The 20942-nt window shown below is 44.2% G+C and overlaps 1 protein-coding gene across 3 annotated transcripts; it reads right to left on the bottom strand.

The window, feature by feature from the left end:
* Positions 1-2452: 2452 nt before the first annotated feature.
* ssh1a (slingshot protein phosphatase 1a) lies at positions 2453-19908 on the bottom strand. 3 transcript variants are annotated; one of them, XM_076099074.1, is made up of 15 exons: positions 19762-19908; positions 17594-17631; positions 12131-12231; positions 9824-9888; positions 9063-9184; positions 8651-8719; positions 8412-8477; positions 7939-8133; positions 7718-7811; positions 7088-7216; positions 6882-6928; positions 6623-6769; positions 5984-6184; positions 5153-5855; positions 2453-5020 (listed from the first exon to the last, which is right to left on the bottom strand). In XM_076099074.1, the coding sequence occupies exons 1-15, from the start codon at positions 19840-19842 to the stop codon at positions 3917-3919; spliced, it is 3162 nt and encodes a 1053-aa protein (XP_075955189.1). In that variant the 5' UTR covers positions 19843-19908; the 3' UTR covers positions 2453-3916. The 3 variants fall into 3 exon arrangements, with proteins under 3 accessions (XP_075955189.1, XP_075955190.1, XP_075955191.1); XM_076099075.1 differs by lacking the exons at positions 17594-17631; positions 19762-19908 and adding an exon at positions 14310-15145; XM_076099076.1 differs by lacking the exons at positions 9824-9888; positions 12131-12231; positions 17594-17631; positions 19762-19908 and having other exon boundaries at positions 7939-8128; positions 9063-9133.
* Between the last annotated feature and the right edge of the window lie 1034 nt (positions 19909-20942).

Genomic DNA, 20942 nt, shown 5'->3' on the forward strand with positions numbered 1-20942 from the left:
TAGCATTTCAAAAACTATGTTCATGCAAGTATTCCATTCACTGTGCTGATGACTGCAGTTATTGCTCTTGTATTAGTAGGAGGAGGTGGAATGAGAGCAGCTGTTGTTAACTTTAAAGCCAAACCTAAATCACCATGTTGCAGCACCCAACTTTTCCATGAGATTGTCTAATTGTGTAATTGTTTAAATACGTTTTTTACCCACTAAACTGCAGCAGTAAGCAGAGAAAATGGTGCTGGACAATGAACAATGATCTGAACCATGAGTCTGTTTCCTGTCTGCGGCCTCATGCCCCTGTGTGTGACAACATATGACTGCTGTTGTCTTATCATCTGACAGGCCTGCACACTGGCCAGACACATGGCAAAGGGAGCTAATGTTATCGCCCTACAATGGTGGCACAGCTGTGTGAGAAGACACAAACATGTTGTTTTTCATGGCGGTGATATTGAGAGAGCAGAAATACTAAATACTAAATAATACAAGTTACAGAACTCATCAGCTAAATTCAGCGCAATTTGCAATCATTGAACATTAACCACGTACTCCTTCCCTTAAAACAGTCCATCCCTGCTCTGTTATCCTGCCTCATCCCCCTTGAATGCCCGGAGCTGATCAGTTGATCACCATGTGCAACATACTCAGACACAAAGGAATTCAAAAACAAACAAACTAAGAACTTATCGAAAGTTTCAGTATCTTGAAAAGAGACAATTTATAATTTCTTCCAAGCTTCGATTAGTCCAGCAAGCTGGACACGGGCCTCATCACAGGTCACTACTCTTAAAATAAAGATTCATATAATATTGATCTCATCATTTGTTGCGGCCGACACTTACCAGTTAGACGTCGTAGCGGAGTTGTTTGCTCTCTCTCTCAGGACCGACAGAGTGCTCTTTGTTGGTTGTTTGGAGATGTTCAGTCCTCCCTCATACGCACAAGCAATGGGAGCCTTATATCACATCCATGTGACGTCACAGCACATTTGACTAATACAATAAGGGGAAACTCAGACTTGTAGCTTTACTTTTCGCTGCCTTGAGAAACCTTGAAGAAGTTGTCTTTAATATCTCAATCTCGTTGCTTTGCTTGTGGGATTCAGGTACATGGAGAATGTGTTTTAAGTTTGATCCTGAGGGGAGATTTTAATACATAGGTGTTAACTCTTTTATCTTGTGGCCAAGTAGAAGACAGGGGAGTGAAACGTGATGATTTAGTCAATGACCAGTGCAGATTCTGACACCATGAGACAATATAAGGAATGTCCTATTCTTTTGTTTCCTGTGTCTCTTACCCAACACTGTTTGCATGCTGCTGTCGAGGTCTGCACAGTTCATGTTGCTCCACTCCAGCAACCTAATAAAGATAAGTAGGAGATGGTAAAAAGATGCTTGTGTCTCCGATACATGGTGGGTAATGGTAGCCAACACGGGTACGTCCAGGAGTGAAGGAAATTAGCTGAATAATAGCTCAGACTTTACTCTTTTGTTGTTCTTGGTCTCTATAGTGACGTCCAAAACAGGATACGTCCTCAGATAATAAAAGAAAAGAGCAGCCTGCAGTCCTCGTGTTTGAAAAGTGTTACAGGTCACTCTCAGACGCGTCTAGACAAAAGGCCTTCTGTCTCCAATTTAAGATCATCGTTAATTAAAAACAAACTCCAAAGGCTTTTTTGGCACACTATTAATGAGTTTTGCGAAGCCTTTTATTTAGTCCATCTGTCATTTAAATGTTTTACAAGTTTACAGTAACCAGACATATTAGTTTCCCATTTCACTTTTGGAAATATTAGGTTGCTGGTAAGTTTACAAAAAAACAGGAGCGTAAATGCAGCCTCCGTTCACACACAAACAATATAAAGTAACATCTTTGCTGCCTTGATGCCCCCCCCCCCCCCCCGCATGCTGTACTTTACACAGGGCCTTCCATTCATTATACAGACACGCACGTCCCATAGGACAGGAGAAGCAAGAGTGTGTAACTTAAGTAATTCACTGAAGTCCTGCAAACAGTGACGGGAAGTCAAATGTTATAGAAGGTGGCTGTTAGAAAACGACTCTCCTGCCAAAGCACACATATGAGGGCACGATGATGTAATTTCAGGATACACACACACACACACACACACACACACACACACACACACACACACACACACACACACACACACACACACACACACACACACACACACACACACACACACACACACACACACACACACACACACACACACACACACACACACACACACACACACACCATCGAGGTCGAGTCACTGCACAGATATTTAGTTATGCTCGGGAGTCTTAAACAAAACATCCATAACATGCAGGGCGATACAGAATATAATCCTAATTCTGTTTCATTTGTCCTTCATTCATGTGTTATAACCTATACGACTGGTTTTAAATTAATTGTGTTAATGAGAAAAAAAAACACAGATGCATGGTTTATTATGTAAAAGAAATGTTTATTTCCATAATTAACAAATACAGTACATTATTTTGACCAACATAAAAAGTGCAATATGCATTCAAACTACAGCATTGTACAGTACAAAAGTTACTGCATACTTAAATATAAAAAGAAAACGGTTACAAAACTGTGAAGTAACCGATCGTGATCGTCGAGTCCGTGTCACAAAAGCTTTCAGACTCACTGATGAGCGGAGCATAAAAACTTAACAGCTATGAGCCCGACGACTACACACAGTCTCTTTCAATCCTGCCAGAAGGTGCAAAAAGATGTGTGTGTGTGTGTGAGATATGTGTATGGTGCACATATTTTGTACAGCTTCAATGGTGTTTTCAATTTGTCGAGACAGCCAAAGGACTTTGGTCTTACACATTTCAAAAAGCACAAATGAGTTGAAAATGTTGGCAATCCTCAAGAGTGAGTGAATTTAAGGTAACGGAAGTTTTGGATGTAAAATGTTTCATGTTCCTAACTTTAGCCTCACATACGTTATATGATTCGACTGCTATACATCTTCAGTTTCTGTCACACTGGGCGATTTCAAGCCATGCAACACGACTCCTCACTCCGTTCTCCCAACAACATTGTAGGGAATGATGAGGTCAATAACATTACTCTGATGTTATTTTGGAAGATAGCTTGCTTGTGTCCACTCAATATAAAATAAAAAATAAAAAAAAAGCAGTGCAAAGGAACAACAAACTCAGAAACGTTTGTTGAAAACAGTGAGTGTGACTCTGGCAAAACAAAGTCACAACCTTCTCTCTTCACTTTGATCCCATTCACTCACTCACAGACTCACAGCAATGCATTATCACACACCTCAAAACTGATTTCCTCACTTTAATTCGACATCAGCGAATGAACTGAGTTTAAACTCTAGCCCGAGAAGGAGCTCCATGAATGAAACATGAGGTAACCATTCATCTTAAAACCCCTCTAGCATCTAAAACATTAAGTGTGCGGTAAACAACTCTACATTTATTAACACTTTGCTTTCTGTCAACGTAGGCTACCACTTTGTATGAGACAGGTAAAAATAATCTTTGTGCCAATGGATACCATCATTTGGTAAATATCCGGTACTAACCGCTGTGAAGGTAAAGGTTATAGAGCGTCTTGTACCGTCTCCTCCTGCAGTCCAACACACAGCTCTGTGCCTCTGGTCTCATAGGTAAGGCACTTGTTTGTCCATGAATCAAACAAAGTTAGAGGTGAACTGATGGCGTTACACACTTTGTCAGATACAGCAATATGATTTTCATCACTGTGAACAGCAGTTTGAGAAACAATGTGGCAAAGGAGAGTGGACACTATAACAACAGTTGGCATTGTTTTCATTAGTTTCCTTTGACTCAACTATCCAGCAACACGGGGGGGGGGGGGGGGGGGACCGACGAGGGGATGGGTGGAGTGTATACATCCTCCGTTTGATATGTCAGCTTCTGGGCTCACCTGGTAGTCCTCTCTCTGGAGTGTGCAGGTCCTTAAAGGGCCGGGGCGCAGCAGAGGTGGTGGGGGATTCCCAGTCCAGGCCCGGCTCTGGGGACAGCGAGAGGAGCAGTAGTGTTCCTGCGTCTGAGGAACAGACTGAACACAGGTCCTCCGAGGAGAAGTTGAGGCTGCCCAACTTGGCCAGCGAGTTGGACCGCTTCAGCCTCGAGGACACAGTCAGGCCTGCCAGGCGCATGCGGGTCTCGATCTCCTGCGCCCTCTGACGCACGAGGCCGGGTTTCCCCCTCACGCTGCGCAGACTGTCACTGCTGGAGCTGCGTGTCAGTGTGGAGCCGTGAGGCGAGGAGGTGGGCGTGAGCAGCCCAGACCCCACCACCCCCAACAAGGCTTCATTGGTCAGTGGCACCACCAGTGGCTCCAACCACACTTGGCGTGGTGTAGAAGATTTAGGGAAGTCTCCGGTGAAGCTGGAGCACTTCTCTTCCTCCTCTGTGGGAAAAGGGCTGTTTTCAGAACTTTGGCATGCGTGCAAAGGCTTCACAGAGAGCAAGCTCTCCTGGGATAAACCTGAAAGTCGCTCTAGTCTCTCTGCACGGCGGCGGACCAGTCCGGATATCTGCAGCTCCAGCAGGGATTCCTGTTGTTGGCCGACGCAGCAAGCCACGGCAAGCTTCTCTTCCTCCGAGTCCATTCTCATCAGCTCAGGGAGAGCCGCTGAGGCAGCTGCGGATGTACTTGTCTGACTCGTAGTCTTGACTTCCAATAAACCACCGTCGTTCTTCTGCTCCGGGAAGTGCAGCGAGTCTCCTGGCTGCTCCTCTCTGTCAAGTAGAGCTGTGGGCGAGAAATCAGCACAGTTGGCACAGTCACACAGAGGGCCGCAGGGGCCCAGCAGTACCACTGAAGATGCGGGGCCTTCAGAAGAGGTTTGGGACAGTGGGAACGAAGCACTTGGAACTTCAGGAGGACTGGGGTTAAGGCAAAGCTTGGAAACCAGGGGTGGAATGTCTTCTTTCAGTTTGGACTTAGAATCCCAGCAGGACAGCGTAGAAGCATCAACTGGAGGAGGAAGGGGGGAAGCTTTTTCCTAAATAACGACAGGAAACAAAATTAATGTCTAAGGGAATTGGTGTTTTTTTTAGTTTTTTTTTTTAAACTGGATTCATGAAATTAGTAACAGCATTTTCATTCTAAGATGTAGGTTATATATCAAACTTACATTGAGGTTAGGTGGAGCGCTCAAATGGTTGTTATTGTTGGAGTTTTCATTGAGGGTTGCCAGGTCCATCCCGTTACCCTCTGTATCCCCTTCTACCTCCACATCTTGCTTTTCCTCTCCTCCGCCTCCTTCCCCACCCCCGCCATCATCTGGTTGCATGAGCACCTCCATCTCTGCCTCCTCCTTTTGCACCTCCTCCTCATCCTCCTCCTCCACTGTGCTGAACTCCAGCCTCAGACGCAGCTCCTCCAGGGGCTCAGGCCCCCGAGAGCTCGTCTGGGCTGCGGCCCCCTCTGCTGAAGGTCCACATTGGGGGAGCGGCGGGCCTTCACGCCCGTCAAAGCCCTCATCATCCAGCAGAGCGTCGCGCTCCACATCCTCGATTTCTATAAAGACCTTCTCCATTCCGACAAGGGGAGGGCCACGCACAGGCGTCGATGGTTCGCTGTCCAGTGCCGAGTCAGACAGTCGGCGGAAATAGTAGTTGTTGTAGGCGGGGTCGACCTCCAGTGCAACAGCTCTGCGCGGGGAGGGACATGCAGCCCCCTTATCAGACAGCGCCTCCTCACAGCAGGGAGACATGCCCGGCTCTGGAGTCAGGTGGCCGCCCTCCTCTCCTCCACAACACTGAGCCAAGCCCTGCTGCCCCTCTCCCATCTCACAGTCTGCACCTGGATGCCAAAGCTTGTTGTGACGCTGTTTACTGGAAATATACAAATAATAAAAAATAGGTCCACTGAAAGAAGACAACTAGAAATCAACACTATACATACGAATATGTACACGCATACATGTACACACACACACACACACACATATGAAGGGCTGTACCTAGCATCCAAGATGCCCTCGTACTCGGCCAGCTGCCTCATGAAGCCTGCGTTGGGTCTTGTGATGCTCCTCTTTTGCTTGACAAAGTTGTAAGCCTTCTCTAGCGACCAGCCGAACTCCTTCATGGCGTACGCGATGACAGTGGAGGCAGACCGACTGACACCCATCTTGCAGTGAACTAGACACTTGGAGCGGTTCTTTCTAGGGTGGAGAATTTAAAAAATATATATAATAAAAATAATAAAATCTTAACTCAAGGTCCATGAAATAGCTCTAGGAATTCGGACCTTGAATGTCAAACTACTGCTTCCAAGGTCTAGAATCAACTTTCATGCTCAATAAAAAGTTAAAACATATCCATAATATATTAGCTTGACAATAAAGTGAAATTAAAAAAATGTACAAATACAAAAAACACAATACATTTAAGTGAATGAAATATGAAGACATATTGGAGTCACTCATTCAGTCGGATAAATCATAATTCTCTTTGCAAATAGAGGAAGAAAAGTAATCTGATCCCTCAAATCCAGTAAATGTGTGAAGTGACATTCGGATCATTTGACCGTTGAAGACGAGATGTTTTTATAAACCGATACATACATGAGCAACATGTTTTCTGTTCCACTCAGGACTCACTTTGCTTTAACAATGAAGTTGTACGTCTCATTCCAGTGAGCCAGCAGGTCGGTGGCGTCTTCATCGTAGACGCGGATGTTGTGATAGCTGAATGTGCCTGGAAAGAAGTTGTCTATCTCCCTGGTAACGTTGAGGATGTAGCTCACCCTGGGGAGGAAAGAGCGTGTTCACTCATCAACAACATTCTTTCTCGCTCAAATCATCATGAAAATGTGTTTTTTTTCCTGCTTATCTTAGCTCCAATATATAAAATAAATACCCCGACTCTTGCAGCTCCTCCAAATTAGATGCATTCCATTCCGATCCCTACAAACAAATGAAGGAAAGAACTGTTGGACCGAGTATATTTTCAAACCTTTGTAAGTTTGTCCAAAAACAATCGTCCTTTGGGATGGAAAGGGAATCTTATTTACAGGAAAGAACAGATACTTTGGTGAATGTAAGAGACGGTATCAGTTGTCCCACCAGGTAGACGTGGTCAAAGATGAGCGTGGCTTTGTCCATCTGGCCCAGGATCAGCAGCATCTCATTGTCGATGAACTCTTTGTACTCCTGCAGGTTACAGCTCATGTGTTGTTCCAGCTCTGTACGGATCTGAGAAGAGAGTTTTACATGTAGATTCATGTGTGGAGGTTTTTTTTTTCTTGTGTTGTTGTAAAGACACTCCATCATAATCCCTAGGATGAGTTTACAAATGTTATGTAATTGTAGGATGGATGGAATATCAAAGAACACTGAAACACATCAGTACCTGGTTTTTAAAGTCACTCATGTGAGAATATTCATAATTATCTCACTTACGGAAATTCACCACGATCAACCTATTGTGAGTATTTTTCGATCCGATTCCCGGTCGGTAGAATCCTATATCGTATTTTAGAAGTCATTTGAAACTAGTCTTCTCTAAGGGACATCCAGAGTAAAAGTCACGTCCCAGGGTTGAAAACTAGTAAGAGAACTGAGATGTGTCTCCATCTTTAGAGAGCAAAATGTAAATGCAGCCACTGAAAATTAAACCCCGATAAAGAAATGCAAAGCAGTGGTTTATTTCAGTGTGCGTGTGTACTACTACTACTACTACTAATGTATATTTACCTGTTTGCAGGTGACATTCTCGAGGTCCTGGCACGTCATGAGGCTTCTGAGTTTGGCTTTAATAAGGCCCCCTGTCCTCTCTCTCTCTGAAGGCCTACCGAAGATTAAGTCACATTGAAAGCTCAGCACTCGCACAATTCCAGTTGTGTGCAATGTCAACAACAGGTGCGATTGGCCAGGTCTTAACATAAAGAACACAATTGAAGTTTTTGTTAACTGACTTGTCCACAAACATGGTGGGCGAGTCAGGCCGCGTGGTCTCCAAGTCCTTCATGGCGTTCCACTCGTTGATGGAGCTCTGGTCTGAAGCGATGCAGCTCTCATAGTAGCCCATCCAGGTGAGAGCCATGCCTCCAGGGAAGTAGTTGTACCTGCGTGACACCTCGCATGCTTTGTGCAGCACCTGCAGGGCTGACCTAGATTGAGTTTGGAAAGATAAAGGTCATCCGTCTAGATGATTGAAGTAAAAGTCTAATTTTGCGATGCATTTTTTAAAATAATCACATTACTAGCAGTCTTAATAATCTGTTAAAGCTTCTCTGCAGATGCGTCTTCATGTCAGCAGAGGGCAGAATAAATCAGCACTGCCTCAAGCTGCCTCACTGCAGCAGATTCAGGAGATTTATTGTGGCGTGTCATGAAGCTGAATTTCTTTAGACAGCCGCTGTGGCTCCAGAGGTTGTTTATTACTCACCACATGGCCTGCACTGACACGGGTTTGAAGACATGAGTCCGGCTCGCCGTGTTCACAGTGAAGCCCCTGAGGAGGAAACACAAACAGATGCTCATTCCCCCGAGCACAGTGTAGCTCTGTGTGTTCCATGCTCATACAAAGTGTCAGGTGTAGCTGCAGCGTTGGCTACAGAGGGGAAACATCACCGGGTTAAATGCTGCAGCCGTACAGCAGGGGTCACACTGACAGAGACAACTCACCCGTCTCCATCCAGATGGATCTTTGTGTCACTCCACAGAGGTAGCGCCATGCCGATCGAACAGCTTTTGCTGGCAGAGGAGAGAGTATAAATCATGTCTGATTTACTGGAAACAAGCAAATATTTTCTCACTTTCTCATTTGCTGACTGGGAAAAGGGAACACAAACTACTGTAATATGTTCTGACTCTACAGTGCATGTATAGCAGCTCCAGTTTGAGGCAGAGAGCTGTGGGTGAGTGTTTGATCACATTCATAAATGTAGATTTGTTCCTGCATCATGTCCACTAGAAACACAAAGCAAATGAAGATACCAGTTCAGAAATGGAGCTCTGGTAGCGTTTAACAGATGGCTATCTGTCAGGCAAACAGCGATCACAGAACCACACACACACACAACGGGTTTGCTCTAACCAGTCTTTGGTGGTAAAGTCGATTCCCAGTAGGATGTTCTCCTCTGTGTCTTGTCGCCCACTGGTGTACACCACCACCATGTACCGCACGTGCTCTGACCATGCACTCTCCAGCCGCACCGCCTGGACAGGGTACAGAGGTTTTACTTTAAATTCAAAGCCAGAAATACAATCAATTACTGTAGTTAGTCTGAAATGCTTTTACTTAAGCATAAACTTAATTTAAGTACAAGACGGTCACACTTAAAACGTTTGGGTTGAGCCGTACATGTTCAAATAAATCCCGTGTGGCAGGTTTTTTTGCTTTTCATGCCTCGTTTGCACAGGAGTTTAAACTCTGATTGTACGCAAACAGCAAATGCCCTAGAGAGGCAAAATGTTAAAACGCACTGACCCTTCTGCTAAAATCTGCACCGAACAAAGTGTCACAGCTGGATGTGCAAAGAAAAATGGAGTACAAATTGGATGTAATTGGGTAACTGAGTCCCCAGGAGACGGAGAACACAGAGCTGGTTGAACATAAAACGAAATAACTCAGCTTCACACTAACGCAGACACACACACACACACCGTGGAAAGATTTGGTAATGCTCTCATGAGTGTGTACAAACCTCCTCTCATGACCTAATAATTACACTGAACAAATAAGCATCTTAAGTGCACAATAAAATGCATTCTGAAGGGTTTCCTGTGCCAGGTTTGTTAGTCACTTTCCTATACGTGTGTGTGTGCGCATGTTTTGATGCTTCTGTTGTCTCTCACCAGTTTGATTCTGTCCTCCGAGCGAAGAATGTTTATCATCACCTGCAAGTGTTGAGGTAAGTCGCCTGTTGAAGAAGGTCAGAAAGAGAAATGATGTTTAACACTATAAATCCATTATCACGGAGACAATAACGTATTACATGTTTTTTAATCACACGACATGTTTCCAATGAAGAGTCATCATTTAACAATACATTTTCCATCCTCGCATGAGCAAATCTATTAGCACAAAACCACAATTCAAGGGCTTGTCTTTGTTCATTTGACATCCCTCAGTGCTCGCTGTGACAGGTCTGCATGCGAGACGTGTCGGTGAAGCAGGATAATGAAACAGGGTGTGGAGATCGGCCAACAGCAATGCAAAGCAGCAGCTGATGCAGAGCCAACTATGTTGAAATATGTCACAACCGGCAGACAAATCAGTTGATCCTGACTGGTTTGAATAGACAGCCGATGGCAATAAAACAGACGGCTGACTCTGCTCGGTCACGTAGTCATTGCATCTCATATCACAGATCTCTTCAGTAAAATCACAGTCAAAACATGTTTAAAGGGACATTACTGTACATGAGCTTCTCCACAACATGCCTTTGATCACTTCCTCTCATATATGCGTCATTGTCTGAACATAGAAATCTGTTTCCGTTTTGTTTGGATAAAGGTTTGGAACGTATAACATTTAATGTCAAACTAAATTTGACAGAAACCGATACATAAATAAATCTTTGTGAAGTTTAATAGTGAGCACCAACTTGTTTTAAATTTAGCCTGATGAATATTGTCCTTATAAAATGTAAGTAGATTACCTTGACAATAAATGGAAATGGATTAAAACATATCTATAATTAGAGCATATGCACATAGAAACAGTAACAAGGGAACTGCAATTGTCCAGAATTGTTCTTTAAGATTGAAGTTACTGTGAGGAGCATAACTTATTATGAAACAGTCTCAATTTAATGCTGATGCATCTATATGACCTACATAAGTAAACAAGACATCAGCAAGAAAATAGTCTGTTTCTCTACAGGTAATCCTAATGCTTGGGTTGGATTTTGCACGTAATCATGTAGGTTCACCAGAAACTCCTTTAGCTCAGACTGCAGCAGCGACCAGCACACCGCAAACAGACCCAGATGTGGCTTTGCTGCGGCCCGGGCCGTATTGCTGGGCCCGCTGGAGGGAAGGGAGGCCCGGGAGAACCAGAGCCAAGACTGCACAGGGCCGACTGTCTGGCCCCATGTGCAGTAAAATGAGAGGTTTTCTAAAAAGGGACTCTGGTGCTCTGAAACACGACCACTTTTGTCTACAGGGACCGCCAAAAACAACACAAAACTAAAGTTCCTCACAGTAGCTATAAATATAAAAAAACATTCAAAGACTTTGCATCATAATGGTCAACGTGTTGCCACTCATAAAGCAACTACTGTGGTACAATCAATTAAGGCAGCAGATAGTTGCAAAACAACAACGCTAAAGGGTGTTTTTGATGGTTTTGATTGGATGCTGCAAGATTCGAGAGCAATACACAGAAACAAAAATATATCTGCAGACAATTATGTATTATGCGTCCATGTTGATGTTCAAACCAGTTCGACTGACTTCTACTACATCTATTACCTGTAACAGTTTTGTCTGTATTAGTGGGCTGACTTGAATGTAAAAGAAGACGGACATTCAGATACATCCACAAATTCAGTCTCCTCTTTATAACAAAAGATGTCATAAGTGTCATAGCTCTGGTCAGCAACGTATCAAAGATCCGTAGTGTCCCGTCTATTCCCACAAAACTGGCACCGATGGTAGGATCCCAGTTGACAGAGCAGGAACACCTTTAACAATCACTTTGCAAAAGTCACCAAACTATCCCCTTGTTTTCTGAGGGACAGAGTTGCTGGGAAACCATTTCCCCAACCACATGTTTTTGAGAAGCAGCTTGAATGTGGACAAAGCTGCCAACCACAGCCGTGACGTGCCAAATCACTTGGCAGCATTTTGGCTGTTGGCTGATGCGGATTTCCCATCATGCCAGTAGACTTTCAGGTAAGGCTGATGTCTTCAAAGCAATAAATGTGTCATTCAATAGTGACAGCCTTTGATTGATGACACAGACCAGTTCATTGTGCAGTCCAACTTGTCATGTGACCTTAACCTCCAACCAATAGAATGGTGCAGTCTATCACCAGGTTAAAGTCAGCTCCCAACCAGCCATCCCAGTAAAACAACCATCAATCAAGACCCTCATAGAATGGACACTGTAAGTAACTTTCTCCACAACAAACACCAAACTCAACTCGTGTTTCTCACCTGCGTGTTTGGTGTGAGGATGTGCTTTCTGGCCCTGGTGACTGCTCCCCTGCTGCAGGAAGAGAGCAGCACCCTTCACCATGAAGAAGCTCTCACTCAGGCTGCAAAACAAACGGGAGAGAGGAGTTACAGGCACTGAAACATAAGACGCTATACATCAGACACCACGCCGCAGAGCGACAGCTCAGCACAACCGTTCCAGCTTGTTCATTGGACGGCGACGCTGAGTAGTGGGACACGAGACAAATGAGATATTCAGTTTTAACGGGACCGCTCAATTCAGCAGACGCAGCCAGCGAGTTGAGCATAAATCATGGCGGCCTGCTGCCGGTGAATTACCTCAACAGCTGAGTGAAAAAGCCCAGCTGCCACGTTACAGACGCAGACCTCAGGTCTGCAGCAGCCGTGAATCAAGCTTTGATCCTGAATGCTTATCTGTCTTTCTTTCTGCTGCAAAGGGCTGCACTCAGATTTGACTCGTCGGGCCTCTGCTGGCTTGCTGTAATGCAACACAGAGCTAAATAATTGACCCAACTGCAGTCGTTTGTGATGATTAACTTTCACGATTGTTGAAGAACGGCAATTACCAGTTCACACCTGCCTGTAAAAACCCAGAGTCTTTCAGGTTAGGCTATCGGAGCTGTCAACACATGACATAAGCAGGGAACTGCAATAAAAAGAAGTGAGGCGAGTGAGACAATTCAAAAACAATGTGAGCACATTCATAAATCTACCTGGCAGCAGGGTGGAGCACATGCACCGTGTATTGTGTGTGTGTGTGTGTGTGTGTGTGTGTGTGTGTGCAGTCTGGCAAACCAGGACATCATTAGCAAAGCACGGGACTGAGGAGCGACAGGAACAAAACAAAAAAGATAGAAATCTCTAAATACAGCTGTTATGAAATCACTGTAATGATATAGTGTCAGCTTTAAAGAGCTATACTGTAATCTAATATTGTATTTACTGAGGATAGCGTAAGATTGACATGCCAGAAATACCCAACCTGTTTTGCATGTGCAGTTTGCACTACTTTAATACAAAAAAATCTGTATTGCAGTACCAATACCAAGTGGGAAAATACTGATTATTGGCATCATCACAAAAACATAACCTACGTAAGTGCATATCCTGGAAAAATGTTAAACTTTTTATATGGACACATCCCCTACATCTCTAAACACACAACCCATTGACCAAAGTCCTAAACCTTTCACCAGCACATGTTTATTTGCAGCTCTGGAGCGGTTCCCTCACTCGGCTCGCTCTGATAACACTTTCAAAAGCCACGTCCAGAAGCAGGCCGGGGCCAAACAGATGATTTCGTGGGAACAATGGACTTTGTTTTTGTGCACCTCACAATGAATTCCCTCCGCCCCCAGCAACACCACAGAAAAAAAGTTCCACAGTGACAGAGCACGGGGGTGGACACGTCTCAACGAGAGCTTTTGTCTCACTTTGGTGGATTTCTGTTTCAGCCTCTGTTCCCTGTTTTGAGATTTATGAGTCTGTCAGGAGGGTCCACTGTCAGGGAGTGATGGATAATATGAGGCAAGACGAGGGCTACAGCCTCATTGCTGGGTGCAAGTCCCTGCTGCTCATCTTTTACTATTTCAACTAGTAACTCAAGTCCTCAGGTTGACCTGTGATACCAGAAGAAACCCGTTTAAAAAGGTGCACTCTGAAAGGTCTTCATGTGTAAGTGAAGAGCTATCCTATACTTTACTGGCTATACTCAGACGTCCTAATTAAACAGCCTCAGCTCTGCCGTCTCTTGCCCAGCGACATCCTGCTATCAGTATCTCCACAAACACTACGGCTAAAAATACATCTGGTATCAAAGCAAACAAAGACTACGACAAAAAAAAAAGCTTCCAGATCGCCTCAAAGATTCTACACGATTATAACCTACGGTGTCTGTGCCTCCTTCACGGACAGAAAGACAAAGAGGAACAGACTACAGGGAGTCAGAGCTGCTAGCTCAACATTCTAACTTACTGGACATGTTCAGTGATTGATTCAGTCTGCTGAAGAGCAAAATATTTGAAATTCCAATCTGTTAAAAACCATCAACAATAATAAATCCCGACCTTGTTCAAGTGTCTGAGCTCAAATCTCATCAGTGAAGGAACTTGTTCCAACGGGTTCAAAGCCCCCATTCCAGCAGATAAACTTAACTCACATGCGCTTTATTTCACTCTGGGTCAACACAGCGTTTTCCACAAAATACGGGAGCATCTTCATCACGGCCTCCTGAATGGGTTCTACAACCAGGTGCATCCTGTTGACCGGTAGGAAGCCCACGCCTCTCCTCCGGGAGCTACTTCCTCTTCATCTGCCTCCAGAAACGGTGAAGGGGCAAAGCAAGGTTTCAGGTTTTTTGGCCCGTCGCATCTGACTGATTGACTGACTGACAGGCTGCACTCATCTGTGCCGCTCAGTGAAGAAGAGCCGTCTGTTCGGATGCCACTCCTTCTGTTTCTTTCTCCTCCCTCATCTGAGAGTCTCCGTGTGTTTGGGTGCGATTCAGACTCCTGTCTGGAGGAACGCACTGCAGTCTCCACCCGCTGCTGCAGAACTGTGCCTTCAGTCTGTTTTTATCTGTCACTCTTTTACAGTTCACTGTAGATTACACATTCACACCGCACGCACGCAAGAAGACCAAGAGTGACTGTCATGATAAGCTCTCCTACACTTTACTTAAGAGACACAAAAGGCAACCACATGCTTTCTTTTGCTTTTCAACACATGAGCAAAAAAAAAAAAAGACTCTTTAGCCGAAGCAAAACATGTCACTTCCAGTAGTTTGTGTTGCTATCAGACAAAAAAAAGTCTCTCCAAAAGCAAGACCAGTTATTCAATTGGAGGAAGACAAAAAAACAGATGGAGGAATTTTGTCCAAAACGTCCTCAGGAGAAGTCTCCATGTGCATGCCACTTTAAGGGTCAACAGAATCCAAGGTAGTGCCTCCAGGGAGCTGAACACACGGGCCAAGCATTGGTGGAAAGGGCAGTGAGAACTGGCAATCTCCCAAACCCCCAAATCTCATTATACCCAGGCTTATAAGGGAGGGCTTATCTTTTCGCTCACCTTAAAGTGGCCAGCACCGACTGTCACTCTCTCGAGATGCACCACAGACAAACAACAAGGTGTTTGTATTAGAGACTATTATGATAGGTTAACTAGGAAGGCTGATATCCTTTATGTCCAATACATCTGCAACAGCAACTTTCCTTCTCACTAAGCATTCAAACCTCCACACACACACACACACACACACACACACACACACACACACACACACACACACACACACACACACACACACACACACACACACACACACACACACACACACACACACACACACACACACACACACACACACACACACACACACACACACAATGAGGTGGCATGACTCGGTTAATCTGGGAGGATTTGCTGACAGACGTTGACAATAGCTCTGCGACACATATCAAGATAACTCTCCTATTGTTCTCGACAACGGGACAATGTCTATAACACCTGGTCACCAGCAGACACTGCACTCTACGAGCTGATGTGCGTTCAGTCGTGTTCCAGGTGGAAACTTATCCACCTCAGTGTGTCAGGTGCATGTAGATGGGAACCTCCTCTGCACATGAGGTCAAGCGTTAGAAGCAGCGGGCAGGAATGACGGCGCTTCACAGAGTTACGCGACCAGATGAACACTCTAAGCCACGGCTCTGAACCACCGGGTGCATTTGTGTGTGAGGGAGGTGCGCTGGATAACAACCGAGGACTCGCTACAAAAATGCTCCTCGGAGGCAGTAACCACACTAGTTTATTTATGGTCTCAGAGTGTTTTGCACACACCTCCTGTTGGAGCTGCCAGTTGCATAACGCTGCCATTCTCTTGCTTACATCACGGAGCGACAGAGGGAGGAACAGACGAACCTCCTCAGGTGTCAGTGGAGACACGGAATGGCCCCGAGCAGGAAGCAAATGACATCATCGTGTCACTGAGGAAAGACCAACCTACAATAAAGACCCAGACGCGATGCTTCTGCTGCAGTTTCTCCTGTCCACACATATTGTTTCCTCAAATCCAGAGGCAGCACTTTGACTCATTATGGCAATAAATCACTACCAGTCTTGACAAGCGTGCTATTTGAGTGAGAAAGTGTTGCAGTGAGTTTAAATGTGTCACGCTAATAATTCTTCGTGTTACCCTACATGCTGAATCCCTCATCTACTCACAAACATGTTTCACCGATTGGACATATTGCCCAACTCTGCTGTGTACACGATGGAAAGATGAAATCATTCCTTGGTTCAGAGCCACAGACACCTGCACGATGTTGATGTTGGCCTCCATGAGCCCCTTCGGCTTGACATCGTTATCAAGGCCGGTTGGGAACAGCAAGTGCGAACATTCCCACTTGGCAGTCGAGCGGCTGTCCGTCAACAGATGGAGCTATTTATCTTTTGAACGAGATCAGTACACCCTGATCTAAAGAGTCAACTAACAGACAACTTAATCTGCCGGAATATGATAAAACATGAATTTACTGGCAATTTCATTGCATAGCGTGGCTTACCAGTCCCTCAAGCTATGCTGTGGCAAGACGGGACCCGCTTCATGCATAGATCATTCTCACACACGCATGCATTGATTGGGGACAAAGGCTGTTGCATAACTGAAAAGAAATTCAACTCTTGGAATGACGCATTTTCATCCACTTCACAATTATTCAAGTGACTTTTTGGGCAATAAAGATTTAGAAATCACAAATACAACAAAAGCAAACCACAAACTGCATATTCACAGACCTACTTTGTCATCATTGTCACCGTCTTGTCAAGACGATATTGTATGCGGCACCGAAAGACATGGAGGCTCTTACAAAAGCTAGTGTCTCTTCAGTTAACAACTTCACTGCAGTGGGCTCACAATAGCTCTGGTGGGTGTCACTGGCTTAATCTAAGTACATGCATTATGAATGCTTATTGGAAGATAACAATAAGAAAGAAACCTTTAAGTCTGCAAAAAAACAAAAAAAAACATTGCTTGGTGAACATCATATGATTACAAAGCCAAAATTGCCTATTCTTTCTTTTTGAAATAGATGTCATAGCACTGAAACTGCCCCAGAGAGACGGAAAACTGACAAAACCGTACATACTAGGGCTTTAACTATTTACATCATCAATTTGTTTCTACCAAAATGTCTGCCACCAAAGTCTAAATATGACATAGTGCAACATTTCATCTTTAGTTCGAGACAGACAGGTGTTTTACTACACTGACGCTCAGTCGTCGTCCTCTATTGATGCCAGCTAGTCTGCCGCCTCTCAGGGTTTCACCAAGTGACTCAAAGACAGATGCAGTCAATCAGTCAACAACACCTGCGTATAAAGTCTGACTTGCTTCGCCGCGTACCATGCAACAGAAGGGCCAAACTAAACGGAGAGTAAACTTACCTCTGATTTATTCGCCGTTCATCTTCACTCCCAAAATCCTGCAATACAGATAAGTGAAAGGATAAATACCACATCCAACCTATTTTGGTATTATTAACAAACTGTTCAAGATCGACATTTAAACAGAAGCTTTGATAAATGAAATTGACATGATAACCCACGACTGAAATGCTAAACAAACTACTCGTGTAATCACAATGATGCTAAATGACAATGTTGTTATATGCGTTATGGCAGATACCAACACTCTTGTCATTAAATGATCAGAGAAAGCTGTATAATTGTGTTATACCAGTGACATATTACCCACCCTCAGACAAGTGAACAGCTCTATGTAGTGAAAATAGGCTCACTAATGTTTATCAAACAGTGAGTGTAGCACAGAAGAGTACAGTTTGACTTCAGCATCAAAGAGAGCAGAGGAAAGCTAAGTCTGTCAGTACACTGCTGTACTTCTGTTCTCATACTGCTGTCAAACATGGTGCTGCAAGCAAATACCAGTGAAGTCACTGCAAATGCAGGTGTGTGTGTGTGTGTGTGTGTGTGTTATAGGCATTTAACAGCATCCACGCCACCTGGAGGAGCTTGCAAAACGCAGGGGGAGCAGACATGACTTGAAAAGGTCCTCAACTTAAGAAATGAGCTAACACAGCTGCACAGAGGAGAGCACAGTCTACAACAAATTACATGCCGAGGATATAAGGAGGGGCTGACGAGCAATGCAGCTGACCAGCCTGCACACACTTGGGCAAACAAAGTCAAAAGCATTGCTTGCCAGAACCGGTGATTGTTGAAAAGACTAAGCAAGACTGTTTTGGTGAGTTTTATTTTTGTTTCTGTCGAGTTTGAATGAAGTATGTTGATCTCCCCGCTGAAACTACAACCTGTCGAACATATCGGCAATCATCAGCCCAGATCAAAATTAGCATATTGAAATAACCTCATGCATTCGCTGCCTCAGACAGTAGTGCTGCCCCCCCCCCCCCCCACGCAGCCCTCAGGAGTAGATGACATCATAGCTGCAGCAGCTTCCTGCCAGCTTCATCCATCACACCTCACCACGGTGCTGGACAGAGAACCCAGTCAAACCTGACTCCTTTAAAACGAGCAATCTATTTGCAATAAGTAACAGCCATGTATGACATTTAACATGTTGAGTGGTTGTTTTTTTACATTCTGTTGTCATCTCCAGCTCAAACACAGATGGTTGTAAATAAACCCAGCTATGTCATGTCTGACTCCTCTGATTCGGTCATGTAGAGCAGAACATGGGGCTGGGGGTTAGCGCCCTCGTCTGGCACTGAAGAGAACATACGTGTACTTGAAAGTAAGGAAGTTATATTTGAATGATTATAGTTTAGAGGAAGGACAATCCCTTTTTCTTGCAGAGTTCCCAGAAAACGAATAGCTCGAGCTGTGACTCTCTACTGTGATAGAGAAGTATTAGAAAACCTTAAGGTTTAGTCTTTTTCTTCCCTATATGTCTGTTTACCAGACTGTAATCTCATTTACTGGAGGCACCAACAGGACCGCACAGTGGAGATTGACATACATATTCAGTGTAGTTGACTGCTAAAGAGAGTACAGCTCAATCAAGCCTGATTGAAATACAAACATAGACTGAAATATAACAATCTCAGATGTAATACGAGTGAATGAGTGTGAATGTAGCTGTGTGTGGACTGCAGCAGCTCGGTGAGTGGCCTGTCACTGTGGTGCTGATGGTGTGCCACACAGACTGTGATATAACGTTAAATACATCAACGTTGAAGAGAATGTCAGCCACTCACATCACCACCGGCTAACTTCAACTACAGCTTATATCATTCATAAGGCACTTGTCACACTCAGCTAGTTAGCTCTTTACAATTAACACATTTAACAGGTGTGCGGATTTTTTTTAAATCATTGTATCGTATTTTTAAAAATGTCACGTCCACCCTCCGTATTGGCACAGTGGTGGACGACAATATGTGATAATCAGGAGCTAACGAAGACGTTTGCTAGCTACCGTTAGCGAGAGACCGAGCTAGCTTAGCACGTTAACTAACGGTGCTAATGTAGCTTCAATCAGCGGGCCTTCCTCAGACATCATCTCACACATCCTCAGACTCTCCACCAACACCACACCGGAGCATCGCTCCTCGTTCACCCAGGACCAGACTGACCTCCCCAGCGGTAGTGGTTGCTGTGCTGGCGGTGGATGCGGCGCTCGGTGTCGGGGACCGCTGCAGAGTAACCAACGCCATGGCTGGAAGCTGTGGATGCACCAGCCGGCCGCTGGGCCTGGTGAGCTGCTAGCTGCGGAGCTAACGAGACATACAGCTGATGGACGGACGGATGGATGGAGCGAGAGGAGCCGTATCCTGCAGGCTGGGCTGTCTGGGCAGGAAGTGCTGCCTTCAAGGCCCTGACCATCCTCAATGCACTTTAAACTATATAGTAATAAAATGATAATAATTAACAAAACAACAATGCAAGTCCATTTGTATACAACCTTTGAAAATGGCTTTTCAAACAACTTAAAGAAAATTTAGACAAGATATAGAATGAACACAAAAAAATTAAAAAGTACCCCCAAATTTGATTTAACAGAAGGCAGTGACAAACAGAAAAGTAATAATAATTATAACAGTAATAATTTAATTTAATAATAATTAATAATACTGATTATTATTATTATTATTATTATTAATAAGTGTAACTATTGCATGATGTGTGTCCCAGGAAATCTGTGTTTTCACGCTGGGTGCTGTATGTGATAGCAGTCAAACTTGTACTCGTAGTACTGGAGGCAGTGATAGTAACAGTCATATCATTGGAGGCAGTCCTATGAGCACTAGCATTGTAAGTGTACTCTACTGTATATACATATCCAAGTCAATAGGTTATATGGGTTGCTATCATTCTAAACAGTACAATGCATATTATCCATATTTACAATTTGCATTCCTTCAGTCTGCCGCATGAAAGTGTTTATCATTGCCACTGGCAACAAGTACCAACTGAAGTTAGCCTACATCAGCTTGCTAATAAAAACGAGTAGCTATACTATTACAATTCGGCCTGCTGAATCCGCTCCAAACCAGTGACTGCTGTCAAGTCAGCAGACACTCAGATCTCCGTGGTCAACTCAGCAGGCACCTTAAATATTGTGATATTACCCATTTTTGTCCTGAACATATATGCATTAGTCGTTGTGTGGAATTATTGAGAAAAACATTTTTATAGCACCTTAAACATTTTAAAAAATGTGCCATTTGAAGATACAAATTCAGTTCAGAGTTTTTGCTTCGTAAAATATCTTAACTTCCAGCAACCCTCAAATCAAAGAATAAAGACACTTTAC

This window comes from Anarhichas minor, unplaced genomic scaffold (assembly GCF_050575085.1).
Source record: "Anarhichas minor isolate MPS153535 unplaced genomic scaffold, ASM5057508v1 ptg000025l, whole genome shotgun sequence".
Lineage (NCBI taxonomy): Eukaryota > Metazoa > Chordata > Actinopteri > Perciformes > Anarhichadidae > Anarhichas > Anarhichas minor.

Coding starts and splice junctions, on each gene's coding strand:
- ssh1a (XM_076099074.1), bottom strand. CDS start 19,842: ATGGCGTTGGTTACTCTGCAGCGGTCCCCGACACCGAGCGCCGCATCC. Junction 9,185..9,823: donor CGGAGGACAGAATCAAACTG/GTGAGAGACAAC, acceptor TACCCTGTCCAG/GCGGTGCGGCTGGAGAGTGC. Junction 6,770..6,881: donor GAGGAGCTGCAAGAGTCGGG/GTATTTATTTTA, acceptor TTTCCTCCCCAG/GGTGAGCTACATCCTCAACG.